This window comes from Sus scrofa, chromosome 1 (genome assembly GCF_054392235.1).
Source record: "Sus scrofa isolate SSC_HxYL_T2T_F1_AM1 chromosome 1, Sscrofa_HxYL_maternal_Yorkshire_Landrace_v2.0, whole genome shotgun sequence".
NCBI classification, from domain to species: Eukaryota; Metazoa; Chordata; class Mammalia; order Artiodactyla; family Suidae; genus Sus; species Sus scrofa.
The window spans coordinates 248,071,327-248,094,834 of record NC_139383.1 but is presented as its reverse complement, the minus strand read 5'-3'; the positions used below and the strand labels follow the sequence as shown (position 1 = coordinate 248,094,834).

At 44.6% G+C, this 23,508-nt stretch overlaps 1 protein-coding gene across 5 annotated transcripts in view; it reads left to right on the top strand.

The window, feature by feature from the left end:
* Window positions 1–12,121: 12,121 nt before the first annotated feature.
* Window positions 12,122–23,508, top strand: part of RNF38 (ring finger protein 38) — a 129,676-nt gene continuing 118,289 nt past the window's right edge. For all 5 annotated transcript variants that reach the window (XM_084989779.1, XM_013993659.3, XM_013993658.3 and 2 more), the window contains exon 1: window positions 12,122–12,460. Coding sequence is in view for 4 of the 5 variants with exons in the window: in XM_013993659.3 (XP_013849113.2) it covers window positions 12,208–12,460 (253 nt within the window). In the remaining variant the exon portion in view is untranslated. The remainder of the gene's footprint in view (window positions 12,461–23,508) is intronic.

Below are 23,508 nucleotides of genomic sequence, written 5' to 3'. Positions count from 1 at the left end.
ATAAAGGAGCAGCAATTCCAGGGTCTAAATTCTAACAAGCAACAATAATCATAATTACTTTCCCTGCCCTTCTTTTTTTCTTTTTTTTTTTTTCTTTTTGCTTTTTAGGGACGCACTCCCGGCATATGGAGATTCCCAGACTAGGGGTCCAATCAGAGCCATAGCTGCAGGCCTATGCCACAGCCACAGCAACCCGGGATCTGAGCCACGTCTGTGATCTACACCACAGCTCAGAGCAATGCCAGATCCTTAACCCACTGAGTGAGGCCAGGGATCAAACCCACAACCTCATGGTTCCTAGTCGGATTCATTTCCACTGTGCCACGATGGGAACTCCTTCCCTGCCTTTCTTAGCCAAATGAACTGTTCATCTTTGCATAATAATTGTGAACGTTTGTTGAATTCTTACTCTGCCAGGCATTCTCTCTCTCTCTCTCTCTCTCTCTCTCTATATATATATATATATATATATATTATAAAACGAGACAGGAACTCTTATTTTTTTTTCTTTGGTCACACTTAAAGCATGTGGAAGTTCCCAGGCCTGGGATCAAAACTAGTGACAATGCTGGATCCTTAACCCACTGAGCCACCAGGGAACTCCAAGATAGGTCCTCTTATTATCCTCACTTGACTGTGAGGTAGTTGAAGCTGACACGGTTGGAAAGTGGTAATCTTATTTTTGAATTGTGCCAAACTCCATGCTATTTATTTTGGTGGCTTTTGCCACACTTCAATTATGTGGTAGGGCTGAGACTGAAACAGACAGGGAGTATGCATTGAAGAAAGAAGTGGCTCATTCCGCTGGTACCAAAAAATAGAATGTAACTAATGATTCAAAACCCCAAGTCTCACAGGTAGTCACACAGGTGGTCACACTGCCCTCTGCTCCAAGACATTTCATGACTCCCCTCTGCTCAATAAAAGCCAAGCTCCTCAGCCTGCTGTTCTAGTTCTTCTTTGGTTAGTCCAGTGACCTTTCTAGACCTTTGTTTTATACTACGGGAACTTCTAAAACCATCTTCCTGGTCATTTCATGCCTATCTGGGAACGTGTTATAAGCTATAAATTTTATCCCCTAAGAAAATGTATGTTAGGAGTTCCCGTTGTGGCTCAGTGGTAACGAACACAACTAGTATACATGAGGATGTGGGTTTGATCCCTGGCCCCACTGTGGTGTAGGTCACAAATGTGGCTCAGATCTTACGTTGCTGTGGCTGTGGCGTAGGCTGGTAGCTGCAGGTCTGATTCGGTCCCTAGCCTGGGAATTTCCATATACACATGAGCGGCCATAAGAAAAAAAAAAGAAAGCCAATGTATGTTGGAGTCCTAATCCCCAGTTCCTCAGAATGTGACCTTATTTGGAAATAGTCATACAGGACGAGGGTGGACCCCTAATCCAATATAACTGATGTCCTTGTGAGAAGATAGCCACAAAAAGAGGCAATCAGGAGAATGTCATGTGACCACGAAGCAGCAGTTGGAATGATGGAGTTACAAGCCAAGAAACGCCAAAGACAGCCAGCAAACCACCAGGAGCTAGGAAGAGGCAAGGACGAATGCCCCTTGGGTTTGGAAGGGAGAGTGGTCCATGTAGTAGCTTGATTTGGCACTTCTGGCTTCCAGAACTGTGAGACAATATATTTCTGTTATTTTAAGCCATCTGGTTTGTAATACTTGGTTACCACAGCTCCAGGCTAATAAGAGCTTCAGTTATTCAACTCTGATACTCTATCAGCCTAAGATGCAACGGGCCTTTTTTTTTTTTTTTTTTTTTTTTTTTTGTCTTTTTGCCTTTTCTAGGGCAGCTCCCATGGCATATGGGGGTTCCCAGGCTAGGGGTCTAATCAGAGCTATAGCCACGGGCCTACACCACAGCCACAGCAACGCGGGATCTGAGCCACGTCTGTGACCTACACCACAGCTCACGGCAACGCCGGATCCTTAACCCACTGAGCAAGGCCAGGGATCGAACCCACAACCTCATGGTTCCTAGTCGGATTCATTAATCACTGCGCCACGACGGGAACTCCCTAGACCTTCTTTTTTCCTGTCCCGTTCCTATTCTCTCAGTCAGCCATCACATCCTTGGCAGTTTGCTAGTACAACACAGACAATCACACACATCCCTGAGGTTCCCCATCTCCTCTGGCAGGCAGCACACCAATGGTCTGGCTACCTCCTGACACACTCCGTGTAGGGTCATCAGGTCCCCTGCCCCCTGCCTCTTCCTGGCTCAGAGCCAGCCCAGCCCCTCTGGGGAGCCAGTAGATTGAAGCCCCCTTCTGGGTTACCTAGGCGACAGTGCCGTTTGAGTGCCCTGGAGCCAGGCAGCTGTGGCTGCAGGGAAGGGAGGGACCAAGAGAAGCGGGGAGGGGGAGAGGAGAATTGCAGGAAAAACCTGAAGAGAGTCCTTAAAAGTGGCTCTAGTACACATCCAGAAGGTGAAATTAAAATTGCCTCACCATAACCAGCCTTACAATGCAACAATGCCAGACTTGAGATGGAGAGGAAAGACTTGACTTGGGGGATTCTATACAGAGCTTAGCTCTGGTGGGTCTTTGAATCCAAACCCCATTCAAATCTATGCTTTCAGGCCTTTTGACAGCATGAGAGATCAAAAGATAGCAATATTCAGGCAAACGGGGACTGGCATTTTACAGACCAAGGGCACGTCTTCTATAAACTGCCTTAAGGTGCACAGTAAATGAAGAGAAAGATGCCTGAGATTTTTAGTTCACAGTCAGTAATGCCTGCTGCGAGCAGGGAAAGACACAGGGTCCTGGTTAGTTGGGGAGGAAGAACAAGAGGAACAAGGAGTTATACTTGTCCTCAAGTAGCACACAGTCCTTCTTTCAATCATTACTGCAGGAATGGATATATATATATACTTTTTTTTTTTTTTTTTTTTTTTTTTTTGCTTTTTTAGGGCCACACCCATGGCATGTGGAAGTTTCCAGGCTAGGGGTTGAATTGGAGCTGCAGCTGAAGGCCTATACCATAGCCACAGCAATGTGGGATCTGAGCCATATCTGCCTCCTAGCTGCAGCTTACAGCAACCCTGGATCCTTTAATGCACTGAGCAGAGCCAGGGGTAGAACCAGCACCTTCATGGACACCAGTCGGATTCGATACCTCTGAGCCACAAGGGGAACTCCTAGAAATGGACTTCTCTAATTGCATGCTGGAACATTCCAAGGCAATTTATTTTAGTCCAAGGGGTTAGGTTGAGCTTCAGTGGTGGGGGGCATGGGACTTAGGCCTCATCAATCAGGTCAACACATTGCCCCGGCCACAGATTGGTAGAGGTGGGCAAAAACTTCATCTTAGCCAATGACGAGTAGTGAGGTTTTGCTAGGATGCTGAGAGGAATACATGTTCTCTCTTTTGTGCTAGGAGCTGCCATTGCCATCTTGCCACCACACGGCATCTTGCATGAAGCCAACATGGTGGCAAGCACAGCTGAAAGACCCAGAAGACTGGGAGTGGATGATGTCATTTGAGACCCCAAATTGAGTTTTGTCAGATCCACACCAGACTTTGGGATATAGGAGCCAATAAACTCTATGTTTCTTAAAGTGATTTCCATTACTTCCAATTCAAAAGTTCAATAAATGATAAACTAGAAACTCTTTTCACTAATTAACCAGATGAACCAATGCTTCTCATTCCCTATGTAAAATACACTGATTTATGCCCCTGTGTACTGAACACTCAGCCAATAGGCTGCTTTCTGGTAGTTTGTCTCCCAAACTGTTTATTTCAGTTGTATTTATAATTACATTTAAGTTATTTAAGTAAATATTAAGTAAACTGCAGAAACACAAGTGCAAAAGGAAAGACTTCTTGGTTACACGAGACATGAATGTTTTTTCTTTTGTTTGTTTGCTTTTTAGGGACACTCCCAAGGCATATGGAGGTTCCTGGGCTAGGGGTGGATTCGGAGCTACAGCTGCAGGCCTATGCCACAGCTGCAGCCACAGTCACTTGGGATCCGAGCGGCATTTACAACCTACACCACAGCTCACGGCAACACCAGATCCTTAACCCACCGATCGAGGCCAGGGATCAAACCCAAAACCTCATGGTTCCTAGTTGAATTCATTTCCTCTGCGCCACAACAGGAACTCTGAGACTTAAAATGTTTTTGAAAGACTTGATGAAAAGTGAATACTTCAAAATTGCTTTGGAGTTATAAATGGATACACACATAGTTAAAAATGAAACAGTAATGGAGTTCCCCTTGTAGCTCAACGGAAACGAATCTGACTGGTATCCATGAGGTTGTGGGTTCGATCTCTGGCCTCGCTCAGTGGGTTAAGGATCCATCGTTGCCATGAGCTGTGGTGTAGGTCACAGACAAGGCTTGGATTCCATGTTGTTGTGGCTGAGGTATAGGCCAGCAGCTATAGCTCCGACTAGATTCCTAGCCTGGGAACTTCCATATGCCATAGGTGCGGCCCTAAAAAGCCAAAAAAAAAAAAAAGGAAACAATAAAAACATGGGTGGGTTTTACACTCAGCTTTGAAAGAGTCTTTAGGTTCTTTTCCTCTCAAAGAAGCCCAATGCCGAAAATATGTTTCATATCGGATAAGAAAGACACCATTAACTGTCTCTTGAGAAGCCTTCTGTGTAGTACTGAGAACTATGTCTAGATACTTACAACGCAGCATGACAACGGGAGAAAAAATTATGTATACATGTATGTGTAACTGGGTCCCCATACTGTACAGTGGGGGAGAAAAAGTGTGTGGGGGGAAATAACAATAAAAAATAGAAAGAAAGAAAGAGAGAGAGAGAAAGAAAGAAAGAAAGAAAGAAAGAGAGAGAGAGAGAAAGAAAGAAAGGAAGAAAGACACTCTGACTTCTTTTAAAAAAAAAAAGAAGAAGAAGTCTTGCAGCTTTGACCTGGGACACCTGGAACATTTACTCTAGGAGGAGCCAGGCACTATGTTAAGAAATCTATCTGTCCCGAGACCACTGTGCCAGCCACACTGAGAGAGAGAGAGATGCCCTGCTAACCCCTCGCTATTTCAGCCATCTCAGTTTAGGGTCCAGACAAATGAGTGAGGAAGCAATCTTGGATATCTATCCCAGTCGAGCTTTCAGATGACTCTAGCCCTAGACAGCATCTGACTTCAACTTTCTAAGAGATTCTGAGTGAGAACCACACAACTGAGCCCAGTCTGCCCACAGAACCATGAGAAATAATAATACATTATTGTTTTAGGCCACTTAATATTAGGTGGGTTTGTTCTACAGCAACAGATACCCATTCTTTTCCAGATGAAAGGAGAGAGTTACGAGAAAAACTAGGTGGCCTCTAATGTCAAATACCAGAAAGAGATCATGGAGGATGAGAAAAGGCCACTGAGGTTAGCAATTGAGAAGTCACCATTGTCCTTCAAACACTGCAGTTTCCATAGAATGGTGGGAGCGGACACCAAATCGGAAGTATTCTAGGGCAAGTGAATGGTAGGAAATTGATAAAATGGTAGATTAGTTTTCTCTTTCTTTTTTAATAGTTCATCATTCACTGATGATTCTTGCCCGAGTCAATTCTCTCACTGGAGAATGCAAAATGGTGATTTTCTAATTCTATCAGTCCTTCTACAATTGTTAGCTGACAATCTTCTGTAAAGAAGTGTTTCCCCTCATCAACTGAGAATAAACTTAATTTCTTCCCCAAATGGCAAGTCAAATGCTTCATTCTTTCCCTTTAATGATCAATTTTCCTGACAAGAAGTTGGTGTCATGGTATTTTCACTGGTGGCAAATGAGTTTTTTTCTCCTTTTCCTCTATTTCTCTCGTTGCATATCATTATGGATTCACGTGTGGACTCATGTACCACATTTATTCGATGTGTTACGAACAATTACAGACTAAATTAGTCTTTAAAGAAGCAAGGGAGGCTAGGGCTAAGGATATGGTCAGAAAAGTCATGAAAGAATACAAAAGTTAAAGAAACACACCCACACTTTTCCTTATCAGTAATCAAAAAATAAAAATAAAAGCTATATAAAAGAAAAAATATAAAATATTCAATTATACTACTGGATATATAACCCAAAAAATTCTCACACAGGTCCCAGTAAGGGGCATATAGGAAGATAATCACAGCAGCATTGTTTTCAGTTGTGGGGCGTTGGAGACAATTTGGGTGTCATAAGAAGTCCTTAGGCAAAATGTGGTGGATGGAGTACTATCCAGTAGTTAGAAGCAATGGACTAGATCTTAAAAACATGCTGCTGCAAGGAAGAAAAAAAGGGGAAAATACATCTTCTTTTTGCCATTTCTTGGGCCTCTTCTGCGCCATATGGAGGTTCCCAGGCTAAGGGTCGAATCGGAGCTGTAGCCACCGGCCTATGCCAGAGCCACAGCAACGCGGGATCTGAGCCATGTCTGCGACCTACACCACAGCTCACGGCAACACCGGATCCTTAACCCACTGAGCGAGGCCAGGGATCGAACCTGCAACCTCCTGGTTCCTAGTCGGATTTGTTAACCACTGAGCCACAACAGGAACTCCGGGAAAAATATATCTTGCAATACTATTTACATAATAAAAAACCACATGCATCTAAAACATTTAAAGTAAACACCTACAAACAAAAGGATATACCCTAAACACACTGGAATGATTTTGCTATGGTGAGAAAGCAGAATGAGGTTAGAAAATACGAATAAACAAGAATAATAAAAACATAAACCAATGTGAGTAGCACTGCAAGTGAGCAAAGGTCAAATTAATCTCCTCTAAGTAAAAATAAATAAATTGCGACTGCAATCATTTTGGAAAGTAAAATCTTTAAAAACATTGACCTAGCAATTCTGCTTTTAGGAATCTAGCTAAGGAAATAGAAACTGATGTTTTATTAGTGTTATAACAGTGAGGAAGATGGTCAGCCGGTGTTCTTTTACCCTCACCCATATTCTGCAATATATATCCCCAGGCGTTTCAGGGACACCTCAGAGGTGTTCCACAGGTGTCTGTGATGTCCTTGTGACCCAGCATAGTCACATGGTATTGGCACTTAGGTTCATTATCTCCTGCTCAGGCCCCTTCCATCTGCATTGCTATTTCCACTGCCTTTACTGGGCTTGGTTCGGACTGTCCCTGAGTTCCACCTCATCTGGAGTCCTTCAGCTGCTAAGGCTGCAGAGTGTTAGTCCGCAACACAGCCAAGACTGTCTTTCTCTCTCTTTTTTTTTTTTTGTTTTTGTTTTACATACTGTTAGAAGTCTGCTGTTGTTATAAATGTTTGGAAAATAACTCAGTATTTTCTCCTAATCTCCCTCCTTTACCGAACCACCCCCACCAACACCCAAATTTTTGCAAACCAAGCCAGAAGACAAATACACGTAATAGATATGGTGAACTTGAAAGTGAAATGGGAAATGCAAATCAAAACCACAATGAGATACCACTTCCATTAGGATGACTAATATAAAAAAGAAAAAATGGAAAATAACAAGTGTTGATGAGGACGTGACGAAGTTGGAGCCCTTGTACATTGTTGGTGGGAATGTAAAATGGTGCAGCCACAGTGGAAAACAGTGAAAAAAAAAGACTCATGATATGATGCAGTAATTCCACTCCAAGGTAGAATTTAAAATAATTGAAAACAGGGCTCAAGCAAATACTTGTATACCAATGTTCATAGCAATATTATTCACGAGTCAAAAGGTGAAAGCAACATAGATGTCCATTGATGAATGAATGGATAAACCAAATGTGGCATATACATACAATGGAATATTATTCAGCTTTTAAGAAGAATGAAGTTCTGGAGTTCCCCCCGTGGTGCAGTGGTTAACGAATCTGACTAGGAACCATGAGGTTTCGGGTTCTATCCCTGGCCTTGCTCAGTGGGTTAAGGATCTGGTGTTGCCGTGAGCTGTGGTGTAGGTCACTGATGCGGCTCGGATCCCGAGTTGCTGTGGCTGTGGTGCAGGCCGCAGCTATAGCTCCGATTAGACCCCTAGTCTAGGAACCTCCATATGCCATGGTTGTGGTCCTAAAAAGCAAACAAACAAACAAAACCAAAGAAAACCAAAAAGAATGAAGTTCTGACACATGCTGCAACATGGCTGAACCTTGAAAATATTTTGCTAAGTGAAATAAGCCAGACCCAAAAGGATAAATATTGTCTGAGGTACCCAGAATAGGCAAATTCATAGAGACAAAAAGTAGAATAGAGGTGCCAGGGACTGGGGGGAAGGAAAGAGTGGGAGAATTATTGTTTACTAGATACAGAGGTTTTGTTTGGGATGATGAAAAAATTCTGGAAATGGATGGTTGTGATGGCTGAATAATATCGTGAATGTAGTTGCAATGGACTGAACTGTGGTCTCCCTCACCAGTTCATATTCGTATGTCTCCCAATGTGATAAAATATATATATTTTGTCTTTTTTGCCTTTTATAGGGCTGCTCCCGTGGCATATGGAGGTTCCCAAGCTAGGGGTCTAATCGGAGCTGTAGCTGCCAGCCTGCACCACAGCCACAGCAACTCGGGATCCAAGCAGCATCTGCGACCTACACCACAGCTGACGGCAATGCTGGATCTTCAACCCACTGAGTGAGGCCAGGGATTGAACCCGCAACCTCATGGTTCCTAGTCAGATTCGTTAACCACTGAGCCACGACGGGAACTCCCAATGTGATAATATTTGCAGATGGGGACTTTGGAAGATTGTAGGTTTTTATGCTCCTGAGGGTGGGGTCTTCAGAATTAGATTAGTGCCCTTATCAGAAGGGATACCAGAGAGTTCACTCTCTTTCTCTCCCCACCCTGTAAGGACACAAGGACAAATCAGCTATCTATAAGCTGGGAAGAGATAGCTGACCTTGTTGGACTTCTAGCCTCCAGATCTGTGAGAAAATAAATTTCTGTTAAGCCACCAGCCTGTGGTATTTTGTTATGGCAGCCCAAACTCAGCCCATAGTTACTGCTACCAAATTGTGTAGTTGAAAATGGTTAAAATGATAAAATTATGTATATTTTACCACAATAAAAAAAAGGGAAGAAAAAGCTAAATGGGCAATTCTGCTATCTTGCCTCTCCTTTGCAAACTCTGTGAGCCAACCTCAGAAAGAGGTGACTCTCTAGACAACACCCTTAGTCCTTCTGCCTTACGTGGATGAGGAAATTGAGGGTTATAGAAATGAAATGATTTAACCAGGATTGTAGTTCTGTTCCTCAGGCTGAATTCTCTATCTTTAGGAATGGTGCCACTATCACCCAGTCGCCCAAGCCAAAAATCTTTGTTGTCTTTGATTCTCTTTCACTTTCCTCAACAACTATGTCTTGGTGATTCTTGGTGATTTAGTATCTCCCTGTTCCTACCATCGCTGCCTCAGTTTGGGTCACTTTCATCCCTTGTCTAATATGATAGTTTTTGAGCTGATTTTGTGTGTGTGTGTGTCTTTTTAGGGCCGCACCCGCGGCATACAGAACTTCCCAGGCTAGGGGTCTAATCGGAGCTGTAGCTGACAGCCTACGCCAGAGCCACAGCAACATGGGATCCGAGCCGTGTCTGGGATCTACACCACAGCTCACGGCAACACCGGATCCTTAACCCACTGAGCAAGGCCAGGGATTGAACCCACAACCTCATGGTTCCCAGTCAGTTTCATTAACCATTGGGCCACGACAGGAACTCCTGAGCTGATTTTTATCACCATTCTTCTTATTCCTTTCCAATTTATTTTCTACACAATAGCCAGCCAATCTTGCCAAAATCTAATCTGATTATGTCACTCTCACTAAACCCTTCTATAGCTCTCTAGATATTTCGGTTAAGTTCAAATGCCTCAGTGTGGTACTTAAGTCTCTTCATGGTCTCTGGTCTCCTCTTAACTCTCCAGTCTGATCTCTTCTCTCAACTCACCACCCAGGTTGTGCTCCAGTCCTATTTAAACTTTGGTTTCCCAAATACATCATGATCATCTCTCTTCCATCATTTTTGCAGGATGGAAATTTTCAGAGACAAAGGTCACAGAACGCCTGATGTCATCCATTCTTTCTTTTGCATCCCTTAACTGGTAAGGTGAGTTGGCCTGGTTCTCTCCTTTGTTTCTTCCCAGGCTGCAAGGCAGCCTCAGTGGGCTCCTTTGGTTAATGGATTAAACTGCTTGCCTGCTCCTTTTCTTCTCTGGATGGTAGGCAAAACATTTGACCAGACTGAAGCTGTAAGAGTTAAAATGGGAGTTTGGGCTTTGGAGTAGAAACAGGCCTGATTTCATGCAAGGCTGTAAGACCTATCCAAAGAGAGAAGAATGCTGTAGTTTATGGGTGTTCTACAGTAGGCATGGGGACAAAAGCCCCAGCTAGTAATATGATATTACCCGCCTCCTCGGTGACCAGAAAGTCAGGGATGCGAGTCAGGAAATACTGGGTCCCTTGGTCAACTAGGAATCTTTTAATTTTTATTTTCTTTATATTTTTACAGCCATAACTGTGGGTATAGAAGGGCTACGAGTCATATTGGAGCTACAGCTGAGGCAGACACCACAGCCACAGAAATACCATATCCAAGCTGCATCTGTGGGCTATGCTGCAGCTTGAGGAAACGTGGGATCCTTAACCTACTGAACGAGGCCAGGACTCACAGAGACGACGTTGGGTCCTTAACCTGCTGAGCTACAAGGGGAACTCTGACAATTATAATCTAAACGTCTTCCCAGTCCACTTTCCCACCATCTCCTCCACCTGGTAAACTCCTGCTCATTCTTAAGTTCTTAACTTCTAAAAATGTATCTCACTAGCCTCCAAGGAGATTGCAAAGATTTTCAGGTACTGGACTTTATCCTTAAATCCCTAGTGGCTAGCATTGGTCATGACACGTCAATGAAAATAAAAAAATCACACACCTGGTTAAGTGTCAAGATGGAATTTGAAATGTCTGTTGCCAAAGATTCATCCACACTTCTTTCATGGGGCCTCCTCTACTTGTAGCTGGCTCTCTCTGTGCTCAGTCCCCAGTTGGTGGCCGCATGTGGGGAAAGGCTGAGGATAATACTTTATGGAAATGATCTATTCAGCAGTTTAGCTGCACTCTCACCCACATGGCTGTACTTAGAGGCACTCCCAGCACATGATTGAGTTTATTTTGCTCCTCTATGGCTTTGATATAAGAGTCAGAGAAACATAAAAGGAAAACGGGTTCAGTAACTAACAGCACAACCAAGGAGAGGAGGGTGCAAGGGGGTCATGAATCTGCAGAATTCTTCTCTCAGAGAAAGACTGTCAGCACAACTCAAAAGCCTTTCCGCACCTCACAGCCTCTCCCTCTTTTGAGACTGAGCCCAGCTGGGTTGGATGGTTTCCTGTAAGTCTTTTAGCAACAAGGGCGTTTAAAGCAAGAAAGAGGAAGAGAAAGTCGGAGAAAGGGGCGAGGGGCCAGGGCTGAGCCTGGCTGGCTTCTGTTCATAATTCAAAATGGATCACTAGACTCAGAGAAGGCAGAGCATCTCCATCTCTCGTTTCTGCTTCTGCTTTTCTCTCTGGGTCCGTGGGGCTAGATTTATCACTAAGACATAACCCAAGAAGGGAAGGGAGACTTTCTATCCTAAATGTCTGAAAAGGAAAAACTTTGAGGAAACAGCCAAGGGAGGGAGAGGAGAGGAAGCTGTGGCTCTAGCATGGGGAGAGGTGGAGGAAGGAGGCGGCACAACCCGTGGAATGGGAGCCGGTGGGCCGGCGCGCTGGCGGGCAGCAGCCACCCGAGCCAAGCCGCCGGCAAATTCGCGGGCGCCAATCTTGGCGCCGGAGGCAGTGCAGCCTCAGGCGCAGCTGGGCCTGGGTCGCACAAGGCCTGGCCCGGGAGGCCCGCGGCCGCGCCCCGGGGGCGGACCGGGGGCGGAGCAGCCCCAGGAGCTGGTCTCTCCCTGCGGGCGGCCCTCAGCCTCCCCGCCTCAACCAGCAGCAGCTACAGAAGATGCCCCACGGCGCCGCCCGCCCAGCTCGGGAGCCGCGGCCAACAGAGCAGCCGTCTGCCCATTGGCGGCAGCGGCGCTGCGTCCCCGCCCCCTCAGCGTCCCCGCCCCCTCCGCCGCCGCCGCCGCTTCCCGGCTCCGCCTCCTCCCCCTCTGGGAGCCGCCTCCGTCGCTGCCGCCGCCACCGCCGCTGCCGGCCAGGGCCCAGCCAGCGCCCGCCGCGCCGGAGTCGAGTCGTAGCCGGAGCCGCTGCCCGCGGCCCCGCCATGAGCGGAAGCGCCGCCGCCGCGGTCGCCGCCGCCGCCGCCTCAGGAGCTGCGGCTGCCGCGCACTTCCAGCCTCAGTCGTCGTCTCCCAGGCCGGGCCCCGCGGAGCTCGGGCCCCCGCGCCGCCCGCGACCCCCACCGCCGCCGCCCCGGCCCGAGCCCGCCGCCGCCGGCCGCCTCAGCCCTCTGGGCCACGGGCCTCTCCGGGCTGGCGCCCAGGGTGGCGGCGCCTGCGGCCGAGCGCCGGGAACAGGTACGGGGTGCAGGAGAGGGCCAGGCGGGGAGGGGCGTGGGTTGGTCCCGGGGTGGCCGGGGCGGGGGGGCAGAGGCGTGTGGTCCAGCCGCCCGGCCCCGCGGTGAGGGTGGAGCGTTGTCCGGGTCAGGTTTGTACTGCTCGGAAGCCCCCGGGAGCCCTGCGTCCCCGCAGCGCCGAGCAGCTCACAAAGCGTTTTCTCACCCAGTGGGGAACCCCCTCCCCTAGGGTGGGCAGGGCAGGACCTCTTTAGGGCTCCGCCGGGCGGAGGAGGAAACTGAGGGTTACTGGGGGAAGTGACTTGCCCAAGGTCACATAGCCGGCAAGAGTCGTAGCCTGGCTGGGACCCAGGACCACTCTGGGCCCGCGTGGGCCCCGAGCAGGGAGCGCTGAGAGGAGGAAGAGCCCCCGTCCCCGGAGAAGCGAAAGAGATTGATCGCGGAGGAGGGGGCGCTAGGCCCGGATTCCAGGCACGCCCACCCAGCCCTTTCTGGGCTGGTTTAGGAGGAAGGATCTGTTGTAGGCTGGGACCAAGGAGCGGGGGCTACCTTGGGGCTTGGTGGCGTCCTGGGGAGCCGTCTTGGGGAGCAGCAGGGGGAGAGACGCCTGTGAGGTTGTACTCCGGGACGAGAGCTTTCTTGAGTGAGTGGGTCAGAGCTTCGGAAACTTCTTATCTCAAGGACCATTTGGTCTCTTGTCAGGCCACCTTCCCCACCCCTGCACGGACTAAACTAATCCAGCTGGAATTAATAGGAGGCAGGCCTGCCCGCTTTTGTGAAGATACCCGTAAGATCCATAAGGTGTCTTTTTCACGAAATGGCCCGAGTTTCGTTCAGGCGCCAAACAAGTGTATGTTTGGCGCTTGTAAGGGCCTTTCTGCCCCAGAAAGCCCAAATGAGGTTTCCCCAGGTGGTCTGGACCTGTCCCACTTGGGGAACCCCCAGAGAAAGAACAGCTATCCCAGGCTTGAAGAGGGAAGGAAGTGAGAGATTGGGACACCCTCCAGCCTGGCATGGAACAGGGCCATGTACGGCATGGGATTCCCGTTTTCTTTCGAGTGGGTTTTTTTTTTTTTAATTTATTTTTATTTTTTTTAACTGTGGAAGCATCTAGGAAAGGGACTTGGGGTTCTAGAGGCAACAGAGAAAGAGCAGTGTTGTGGGCAGTGAAAGTCCTGTGGAGCTAGAAGACAGAAGCTGTAGAATGGGGGAACGGAGAGGTTATTTAGTCATTGTGGGGGAAGGGAGATGAAAGGGTTGCCGAAGGGAGGGGGACAGTGTCTAGTCTAGAGGAAAAAACTGGGCTGTTTCAAAGAGGGAGCCAAAGGTAATGAGCTTGAAAGGAGTCTGTAAGAAGTGGATGGTATCTTACAAGCTTGAGTAATAGGTATTGGTCTGCAGTCACTTCATTTTCTTTGAGTAAAGACGGTTATAGGTACTCTTTTTAAATACATGTTTTAGCTTTAATACTCCCCACCCCCATTTTCTTTCTTGTTCTCAGGTTGTAGGCCTATAGTATTGTCTTTTGGAAGTAAGACTTGACAAAAAAGGGAAGGGAAAGACTAATTAGTAAATGCATTAATTAGGGCCCTTTGTCCAAGATGATTCCTTCTTGCTACCCTCCTAGCACCTCAGCTTTCCAGCTGTGGTGGCTCTTGGCAAGGTTCTTTGGGAAAAAGTGCCTGGATTCACACAAGATGGGTTAAATTTTTTTAAAAAAACTGAGAAAAACATATTTGACAGATACACATAAAAACATGAAAATTTACTTGTCAAAGACTTAAAATCAGGAAAATGGAAATTGAAACATCAGTGAGATGTTATTTCACACTCATCAGATTGGCAAAAATTAAGTGCTGTGATAACTAAGTGTTAGGTTGTGGGGAGATCACCCTTTATATACTGCTAGTGGGAATGTAAATGGATACAGCCACTTTGGAGGGTAGTATAGTAATTCCTAGTTGAAGGAGGGCAAACAAACCTATTTACCTGAAGTGTCCAGTTCTGGGCAAACACCCTGAAATCTTTGCATGCTTGTCCAAGAAAATAAGTGCAAAAGAAATATAAGAATGTACATTACCTCTTAAATGTCCACCAACAGGGGAAGACAGAGTAAGTCTTCCCCTATGATGGTCCCACACAATTGAATATTGCAGCACTGAAAAATAAACTATAGCCACATGTATTAAAATGGTTGCATCTTATAAACATAAGATTGGGGTTGGGAGCAAGCAATAAGGATTATTAGAGAGTGTTTCCACTTGCATAAAATCTGAAAACATGCAAAATAATATTGTCTGTGTACATACGTAGTAATGGTATAAAAACATGCAGAGTAACAACTGACACCAGATTCAGAGTAGTGATTATCTCTGGGAAGAGTAGATGAGGAATGGGATTGGTCAGGGTACAGAGAGGGCTTTAGTTATATCTAGTATTCTATTAAAAAAATCTAAATCAAATAATTGCAAATTAACATTTGCTTATTTTGGATGTAGGGTACAGAGATATTCATTATATTATTTTAAATATTTTTCGGATGTTTGAAATATTTCTCACATGCAAGAAATGTCTTGTTTACAGACCACAGTGTTTTTTTCCCATGATAATGAAACACTACCTACAGGCTCTAGCCCAGCACAGCCTATTAGGCATATAGGCTGGTGGTCCTTTTCTCCCTCCTTTCTGACCTGCGATGCCTAGTTTTGTGATGAATGACTTTTATTTTGGAACAGCTGATAGGCATGGAGAATTTCCCAGTCTTTCCAAACTTTCTAGTGGACCTAGGTCAACAGTTTGAGCTTTGTCAAAATATAAGTTCTTCAGGACATTCTGATCTGCCAGATAGAGGGAAGGCCCCAGAAATGTGGTTCTGAACAAGTTCCCCAGTAGATTCTGATGCCCAATAAAGTTTGAGAAGCCCTGCCTTAGGGCTGTGTTCCTTCTCAGCTTTGCCCAGCCTAGCCCCTGGGGTGCCTTCTGTTGTCCCTCCTGCATGACTGGGACTAATTTGGACCCATGTGATTCTTCTTTTGTAGGGCGTAAAAGAATGATAGGTTTAGAAGCCATTGAATATTAAGCCTTTCATAATCCAGGTTGTCTGTTCCTCTTCTTTTCACTTAGGGGCCCACCACCCACCAGGGTTATTTATCAGATTTCACAAACTTTAGCTACATGTGTCACTATATATGGTTCTATATTTGGGATAGGGCCAGAAAGTGTCTGAAGAAAAACTACAAAGTGAGGAGGTAAACCCCCAAAGGTAAATGAATGTGATCTTGCCTTTCTCTGCAGATGATAGTGATTTTTAGTGTTTTAGCTTAGAACATACAGTTATTTGAATCTGTAGTCAAAGATTAGGGGCTTTAGGAACAACTGATTATCCCTTTAGATGGAAGAGTTTCTTTTCTCCAAAATTTGCTAGTTTTCCTTTCCTGCTAGACTTTTTGCTCTAGTCCTAATATGTTTATGAATGAATTTATGTTAACGTGAAGATTTCTGGTAATATGTGTGAGATGCCTGCTTGTCTTCAGTGAGGTTCTTTCTGGAAACCTACTTTGGAGGTGCAGTGTGATCCCAAGTACACTTTTTTTTTTCTTGTCTTTTTTTTTTTGCCTTTTCTAGGGCCGCTCCCGCAGTATATGGAGGTTCCCAGCCTAGGGGGTCTAATCGGATCTGTAGCCACCAGCCTACGCCACAGCCACTCGGGATCCGAGCTGCGTCTGCAACCTACACCACAGCTCACGGCAATGCCGGATCCTTAACCCACTGAGCAAGGCCAGGGATTGAACCCAAGAAGTCATGGTTCCTAGTCGGATTCGTTAACCACTGAGCCACAACGGCAACTCCCCAAGTACACTTTTGTAAGGCTGTTGTATAGGTTTCTTAAGCTTGTGCCTAGCGCAGGGTACTTGTTTTGGCTATCGAGTAGGAATGGAAATCCACTTGTGCTCCACTTGTCAAGAGGAACACCTTGTGTGGAACTCTGTCCCCTTAGATGGGGCACCTTTTCCAAATCTCACAAAGGTGTTCCGTGAATGAGCATGGACCTGCAGCTTTGGAACTGTTGGTCCAGCTGGTACCCGTGCATACTCAGCACGAGTTCTGTGAAGAGGACTAGCTGCTGCTGGGCCTGGGGCTTCAAAAGAGTTTCCTCTATGTGAACTTTTTTTTTTTTTTTTGGCCACACCTGTGGTACATGAGAGTTGCTGGGCCAGGGATCAAACCTGAGCCCTGCAATGATAACGTAGGATCCTTAACCCGCTGTGCCACAAGAGAATTCCTCCATGTGAACTTTTCATGAGAAGAGACCTACCCCTGGCTTTTCATCACCATGCTCAGTTGAACCAAAGAGTTAAGCTCAAATTTGTAAAATTTGTTATGGGCCTGGAGAAATATGTACAGAATAAACAATTTGAAAAAAAAAGATAACATTATTTATGGAAAGACAATGAGGGAAATCATTTAAAAGACAAAAGCATCCAGTAAGTGAAGGAGAGAAACTAGCTCTGCGCCACATTTGCTCTTGCATTTTTACAGGGTTCACTTTGGGAAGAAATACAATGTTATTTTTCTCTTCCTATTTCCCCCTACACTAGCATTCCTGAATTTCTTAAGACCTGAGGCTTTTTAGCCAATTTTGAAAATATTTACCCATTTGTATTTTCCATTAAGTGGTTGTTTACGCTTCCTGCTGTTTCATTTTTTTTCTTGGAGAAAGAGGAAGGGGGAGTGCTGAACCAAGGACAGGACTGGACTTCCTACTGCTTTTGCAAATAATGGCAGTGTGTTTTTGAGAACAGTTGTCATGGAAGAGTGCTGTTCTGCGGGCTCAAGGGAGAGGTACAATTTGAAGTGGTTTCTGTTGTCTCTTTTATTATTATTTTTAAGATTGATTGAGGGTGATGGATAGGGATTTCCATTGTGCTTTTGCTTTCGTTTTGAAGGAATTTTTTTGAAGAAAATATATGTAAATAAAACTGAATATGCTTAACAAAAGTAGTCTTGTCTCCACGCAAGGAGAATAAACAGTTCTCACCTATAGTAGGTTTTACCCAAAGCAGTTTCAGGCTTTTTTTTCCCCCTGTTGTTTCAATGGATATTAGTGCTACTCTAGGGACTACTTAGAACAGTTAACCACAGTGATGTTGGGCAGGTGAATGATGGGATTATACTAGGGTTTCCCAGTAGCTCCCTCCAGTCGTGATATGGAAAGCTATCACTGCATTTTCCCCTTTTGTGATAAAATGTGCATAGAAATGAGGGCGAGATTTTGCGTTGTAATAGAAGCATTTGACCCTGTTGAAAGAAGGGGAAGAAGTGGAAGAGGAAAAAAAAATATGTGTATGGAAGAGACAGCCCTAAGCAATTAAGTAGTAGGACATTTTGTAGTGCTTCTGTGATGTTCCTTGAGTTGAAAGTTACCTGTCTGTATCTGTTCTGCTTGAGCACCTTTGATTTCAGTGTTTGCAGATGGTGCTCACTGATCTTCAGTTGAAACCTGTTTTATTGTGGCAGAGCTGGAAAGTGAGTGGTTTTGAAGTCTTGACTGGAGTGGTAGGGGAGGCTAAAAGTAAAATAAGTATTCATTTTATAATCACTTTTGCAGCCAGGAGAAGGAACTCTCATAATTAACAAGAAGTATTTTTCATTTGGCTTTTAGGCTATCTTTTTAAAATTTTTAATAGATTTGTCTTACTATGTAGATTTTGTGGCCACCTCAGTAACACATTTGAGTTAACACCTATTAGGTGCTGGTAGTGCCAGTACTAACCACTTATTTATTGGGGTGATAGCTTCACTGTCAGAGACTTCATTACCTGCAGTACTGAAAGTACCACAGAGAGTATATTTTAGCCACTACTTTCTTTTCTTCCTTTTTTCATGCTTCCTGCTGGGCTTGGTGGTGATCTGCCATCTGTCTAGATAGGCCCTGTCCCTTTCTCTCCTTATGGGAGGGGTACAGAGGCTTTGCAGAACCTTTGGGCTGGGCACCCACAAGTAAAATTCCTCAAATGATGTTAAGCCAGCCTCGAGGGCCATCAGAGTGGCCCCAGCTCCTCTTCATTGCTGCCTGTGTTGCCACCACCCACCCTTTGCTGTGGAGCCTGGAAGGCACCCCCCTACCCCCAATCATACAAAGAGGCTTTGTGCTCTAAGGATGTTCTAAAGGCGGGATCACTGTAATTATAATTCCCTGAGCACAACCAAGTGATGGGGGCAGGCAGGGTAAAGATGGTATCCAAGTACTTGCTGGTGAGGAGAATACAGGCGGGGATTAAAACTCATCTGGAGACAGTACCTAAGTGGATAATGGAAAGTTGTTGGTAATACCAACAGGAACGTGTTTAAGTGAGTACATTTCAGGGTTTGAAATTCTAATACTAGGAAGATTATTGAAGCTTTAAAAAGCACAAGACAGTCGCAACTTTTTTCCCCTAGTCCGAAATTATAACTGAAAAGTACTTTAGAAGAAGGTTATGTCGAAATCCAGGCCTACTTTGTCATATATTTGTGTTGCCAGTATGATTGATTGCCCAAGAAAGCCAAACACATAACTTGCTTACTATCCAGAGGGTGTTCTTACTAATTTGTTTTTTTTTTTTTTCTCTCTAAGTTTCTAAAAGTTGGTACTGACTGACATTTTGGGAAGCTGATTTCCCCCTACCACTACTAGAAGGAAAAAAAAAATCAATCAGCCTGGAGATACGTGCTTAATAAACTCTTACATCAACCATTTTGTCACTATGTGCTTCTAAGCTCGGTTGGCAATCTTCTAGTGAATACTTTTTTAACCTATGTTAACTATTAGTGTTTTGTTTTGCTTTTAGGGCCACACCTGCATATGGAAGTTCCCAGGCTAGGGGTTGAATCTGAGCAGCAGCTGCCAGCCTGCGCCACAACCACAGCAATGTCAGATTCCCAACCACTGAGCAAGGCCAGGGATCAAACCCACATCCTTATGGATACTAGTCAGATTGGTTTCTGCTGTGCCAGAGTGGGAACCCCCCCATATGTTAACTATTAGTAATTATTCTTACTCAAACACACTTTTATCTTCCTTCCTTCCTTCCTTTTTTTTTTTTTGTTTTTGTTTTTGCTTTAAAAGAAATGCAGTAAACAGTTGACTGTGCAGGTCATCTTTAGACTTCAGGATAGTGGACCCCAGTTGTTCTCACTCAGAGTGAGGAGAAAGGAGTCCTTTTTGTTGTATTTAGCACTGACATCTGTGGTGAGTGAAGCAGCCAGGTAGATAGTGTATACTCTATAGAAACCTATAGCTACTGTAAGCTGGCCCTTCCTCTACTTGGAGGCAAGTCAGGAGTTGAACTTTTATTTATTTATGTATTTATTTATTTAGTCTTTTTAGTGCCGCACCCGAAGCATATGGAGGTTCCCAGGCTAGGGGTTGAATCAGAGCTGTAGCTGCTGGCCTACACCACAGTCACAGCAACACCAGATCTGAGCCCTCGTCTTCGACCTACATCACAGCTCATGGCAACGCTGGATCCTTACCCACTAAGGAAGGCCAGGGATCTAACCTGTGTCCTCATGGATGCTAGTCTGATTCGTTTCCGCTAAGCCAAGAGGGGAACTCCAAATCTTTATTTTTATGTCTAGCATGTTTTTGTCCTGTTTGGAAAAAAAACCCTGTTTTTACTGACAAATAAAGTTGTGTGTATTTAAAGTGTGTAACATGATGGTTTGATATCTGTATACATAGTGAAATGATTACCATGATCAGGTAGGTTAATAAATACATTCATCACCTGATAGTTACTTTTTTTTTTTTTTTTTTGTGAGAATGCTTAAGATCTGCTCTTTTAGGAGTTTCCATCATGGCACAGTGGAAACAATCTGACTAGGAACCATGAGGTTGCGGGTTCAATCCCTGGCCTTGCTCAGTGGGTTAAGGATCCGGTGTTGCTGAGAGCTGTGGTGTAGGTCACAGACAAGGCTTGGCTTGGATCTGGTGTGGCTGTGGCTGTGGTGTAGGCCGGCAGCAACAGCTCTGATTCGACCCCTAGCCTGGGAACCTCCGTATGCAGAGGATGCAGCCCTAAAAAAAAAAAAAAAGATAGGTTCTTTTAGCACATTTCAAGTATACAGTACAGTATTAACTGTAGTCACCATGCTGTGCATTAGAGCCTCAACTTATTTATCTTACAACTAAAACCCTGTGCTCTTTGACCAACATCTGATTTCCGTCACTGCCTACGGCCTAGTAAACACCATTCTGTTCTCTGTTTGAGTTAGATTGAAATTCTTTTTACATTATTTATTTATTTATTTATTTTGGCTGCGCCTGCAGCATGTGGAAGTTCCGGGGCCAGGATCAAACCTGTGCCATAGCAGAGACCCAAGCTGCTGCAGTGACAATGTCAGATCCTTAACTCTCTGTGCCACAAGAGGACCCCCATTTTTTAAAAAATCTACTTATAATTGAGATTGTACAGTGTTTATTTTTCTCTGGATTCTTTTACTTAGCATTATATCTTCCAGTTTCATCCATGTTGTTGCAAATGGCAGGTTTCCTTCTTTTTAAAAATTTTTTTCTGGAGTTCCCGTTGTGGCACAGTGGTTAACGAATCTGACTAGGAACCATGAGGTTGCGGGTTCAGTCCCTGCCCTTGCTCAGTGGGTTAAGGATCCGGCGTTGCCGTGAGCTGTGGTGTAGGTTGCAGACGCGGCTCGGATCCCACGTTGCTCTGGCTCTGCTGTAGGCTGACAGCTACAGCTCTGATTAGACCCCTAGGCTGGGAACCTCCATATGCCTCGGGAGCGGCCCAAGAAATGGCAAAAAAAGACAAAAAATTTTTTTTTCTTCTTTTTTCTTCTATTTCTTTTTTTTTTTTTTTTTTTTTCCTAACAGCTGCATTTGCAGCATATGGAAGTTCCCAGGCCAGGGGTCGAATTGGAGCTACAGCTGAGGCCTACTCCACAGCCACAGCAATTCTGGGTCTGAGCCACATATGCAACCTACACTGTAGTTGGTGGCAACACTAGATCCTTACCTCACTGATCAAGGCCAGGGATCAGCCTGAATCCTCACAGAGACAGCATTGGGTCCTTAACATGCTAATCCACAATGGGAACTCCTTTTTAGAGTTTTTAAGTTTTATGGCTGCACCTGCAGCATATGCAAGTTCCAAGGCCAGGGATTGAATTCCAGCCAGAGCTGTGATCTCTGCTGCAGCTGCAGCAATTCTGGATCCTTAAAATCCACTGCAGACCAGGGACTGAACCTGCACCTCTGCAGGGACCCAAGCGGCTGCAGTCCAACCCACTATACCAGGTTGAGAACTCCGGATGGCCTTCCTTCTTAATGCCTGAATAATATTTCATTTACCAGATACTTAGATTCTTTCCCTGTCTTAGCTATTGTGAATAGTTCTGCAGTGAACATTGGAGTGCAGATATCTTGAGGAAATCTACCTTAAATTTATCTACATGTAGAAATACTGGGTATTCCATTACAAAGAAATTGTGCAAATAATCCTTGAAAAGCTATAGCGATTTGACAGCTAAATTTCATGAGATTCCATTTTACCTACTTTTAATGAAAAGTAAGGTTGGTATCCCACCTGCTCCCCTCACTGTTTTAGGCAAGTATGTGGCTCAGCAGTGACTTAATATTTTACCTTAAGTTGTAAACAGTTATTTGGCTACTTCATTTGTTTCATTTATAATACATATTTCTTAGAATACATAAATATACGTATAATCTCTGACTGTTTACTTCACTGCTCTCTGGTGGCCACTAAAAGTAATGATAAAGCATTTATTGAATGCCTACTATATACCAGACACAGGGTTTCAGATATGATTCAGAATTGCAACAGTTTAGCAATAGACTCCAACAATGTGTTAGCTGACCAAATTTTTGGGTTTGCTAACCCCTAATAAGAGAGCAAAGAACATCAAAATTGCATTAATAGTGGGATGATATCATGATAACATTGCTAATGCACAGATCTAATCAGATCACAAATTTAAGTGGCTGCCTTGAAGTAAAAGAAATATTTTTTTGTTTGGCATTCAAGGCCATCATAATTGGGTGATTATTCCAATCTCTGGTATTCTTCATGAATATTCTCCAGGGAGGTATGCCCTGTTGTCCATATGTGTGTCTCATTTTTTTTAACATCTGTCCCTTTTATTGTTACTTCAGCTTGGAATGCCTATCCTGCTTCACTTCTTCCAAATCTTATTTTTTAATATCTGGATAGTAGTGGTCACTTGTGTGCTTGTTATGTGAAAGGCTCTGTTTTAACTGCTTTACCTGGATTAAGTCATTTAATTTTCTCTAAGGTTGATGCTATTCTTATCCTTATGTGCAGATGAAGAAACTGGAGCACAGAGAGGTGTTTTGCTAGAGATGATGCAGCTATGAAGAGTGTTATCTAGGATATGAACCCAAGCCATCTTATTCCAGAGTCTGTATTTTTAGTCATCATGTTTTACGTACCTCACTTTATGCAAAGCCTAAGCAAACGTAGCAAGTAAGTTTTGGTAACAAGATTGAATATAAGCAAAGGTGGTCACTTGGTTTTAGCTGCCAAAGAGAATTTGCAGTCTTTAGTTTTACCTTTGCTCCTCCTGAGAAATACATTCTTTTGTGTGTGTGTGTGTGTGTTAGGATTATTTAATTGATTTTCTTTTTAGTCACTCACTACCCTTTTTGGTCTTTTTAGGGCCATACCTGCAGCATATGGAAGTTCCCAGGCTAGGGGTCGAATCAGAGCTGCAGCTGCCTGCCACAGCAACATCAGATCTGAGCCACTCTGCGACCTACACCACAGCACTGGAGTGGGTTCACTTCACATCAGGCACGTTTAAATTGCTTCTTGGATATCTTCCATATTCTAACATTAGTCTTAACTGAGTGTTTGTTTGGTTGTTTAAGCGGATACATAAAAAAAAAAAAAAAAAAAAAAAGGCCGTACTCAGAATCCCACCTTTTTATGGATATGAGTACTTCCCTCCTCCAAATTAGTACAAGAATGGGTGTTAGACTTCTTACCCATCTTAATTTCCATAATAAACTCT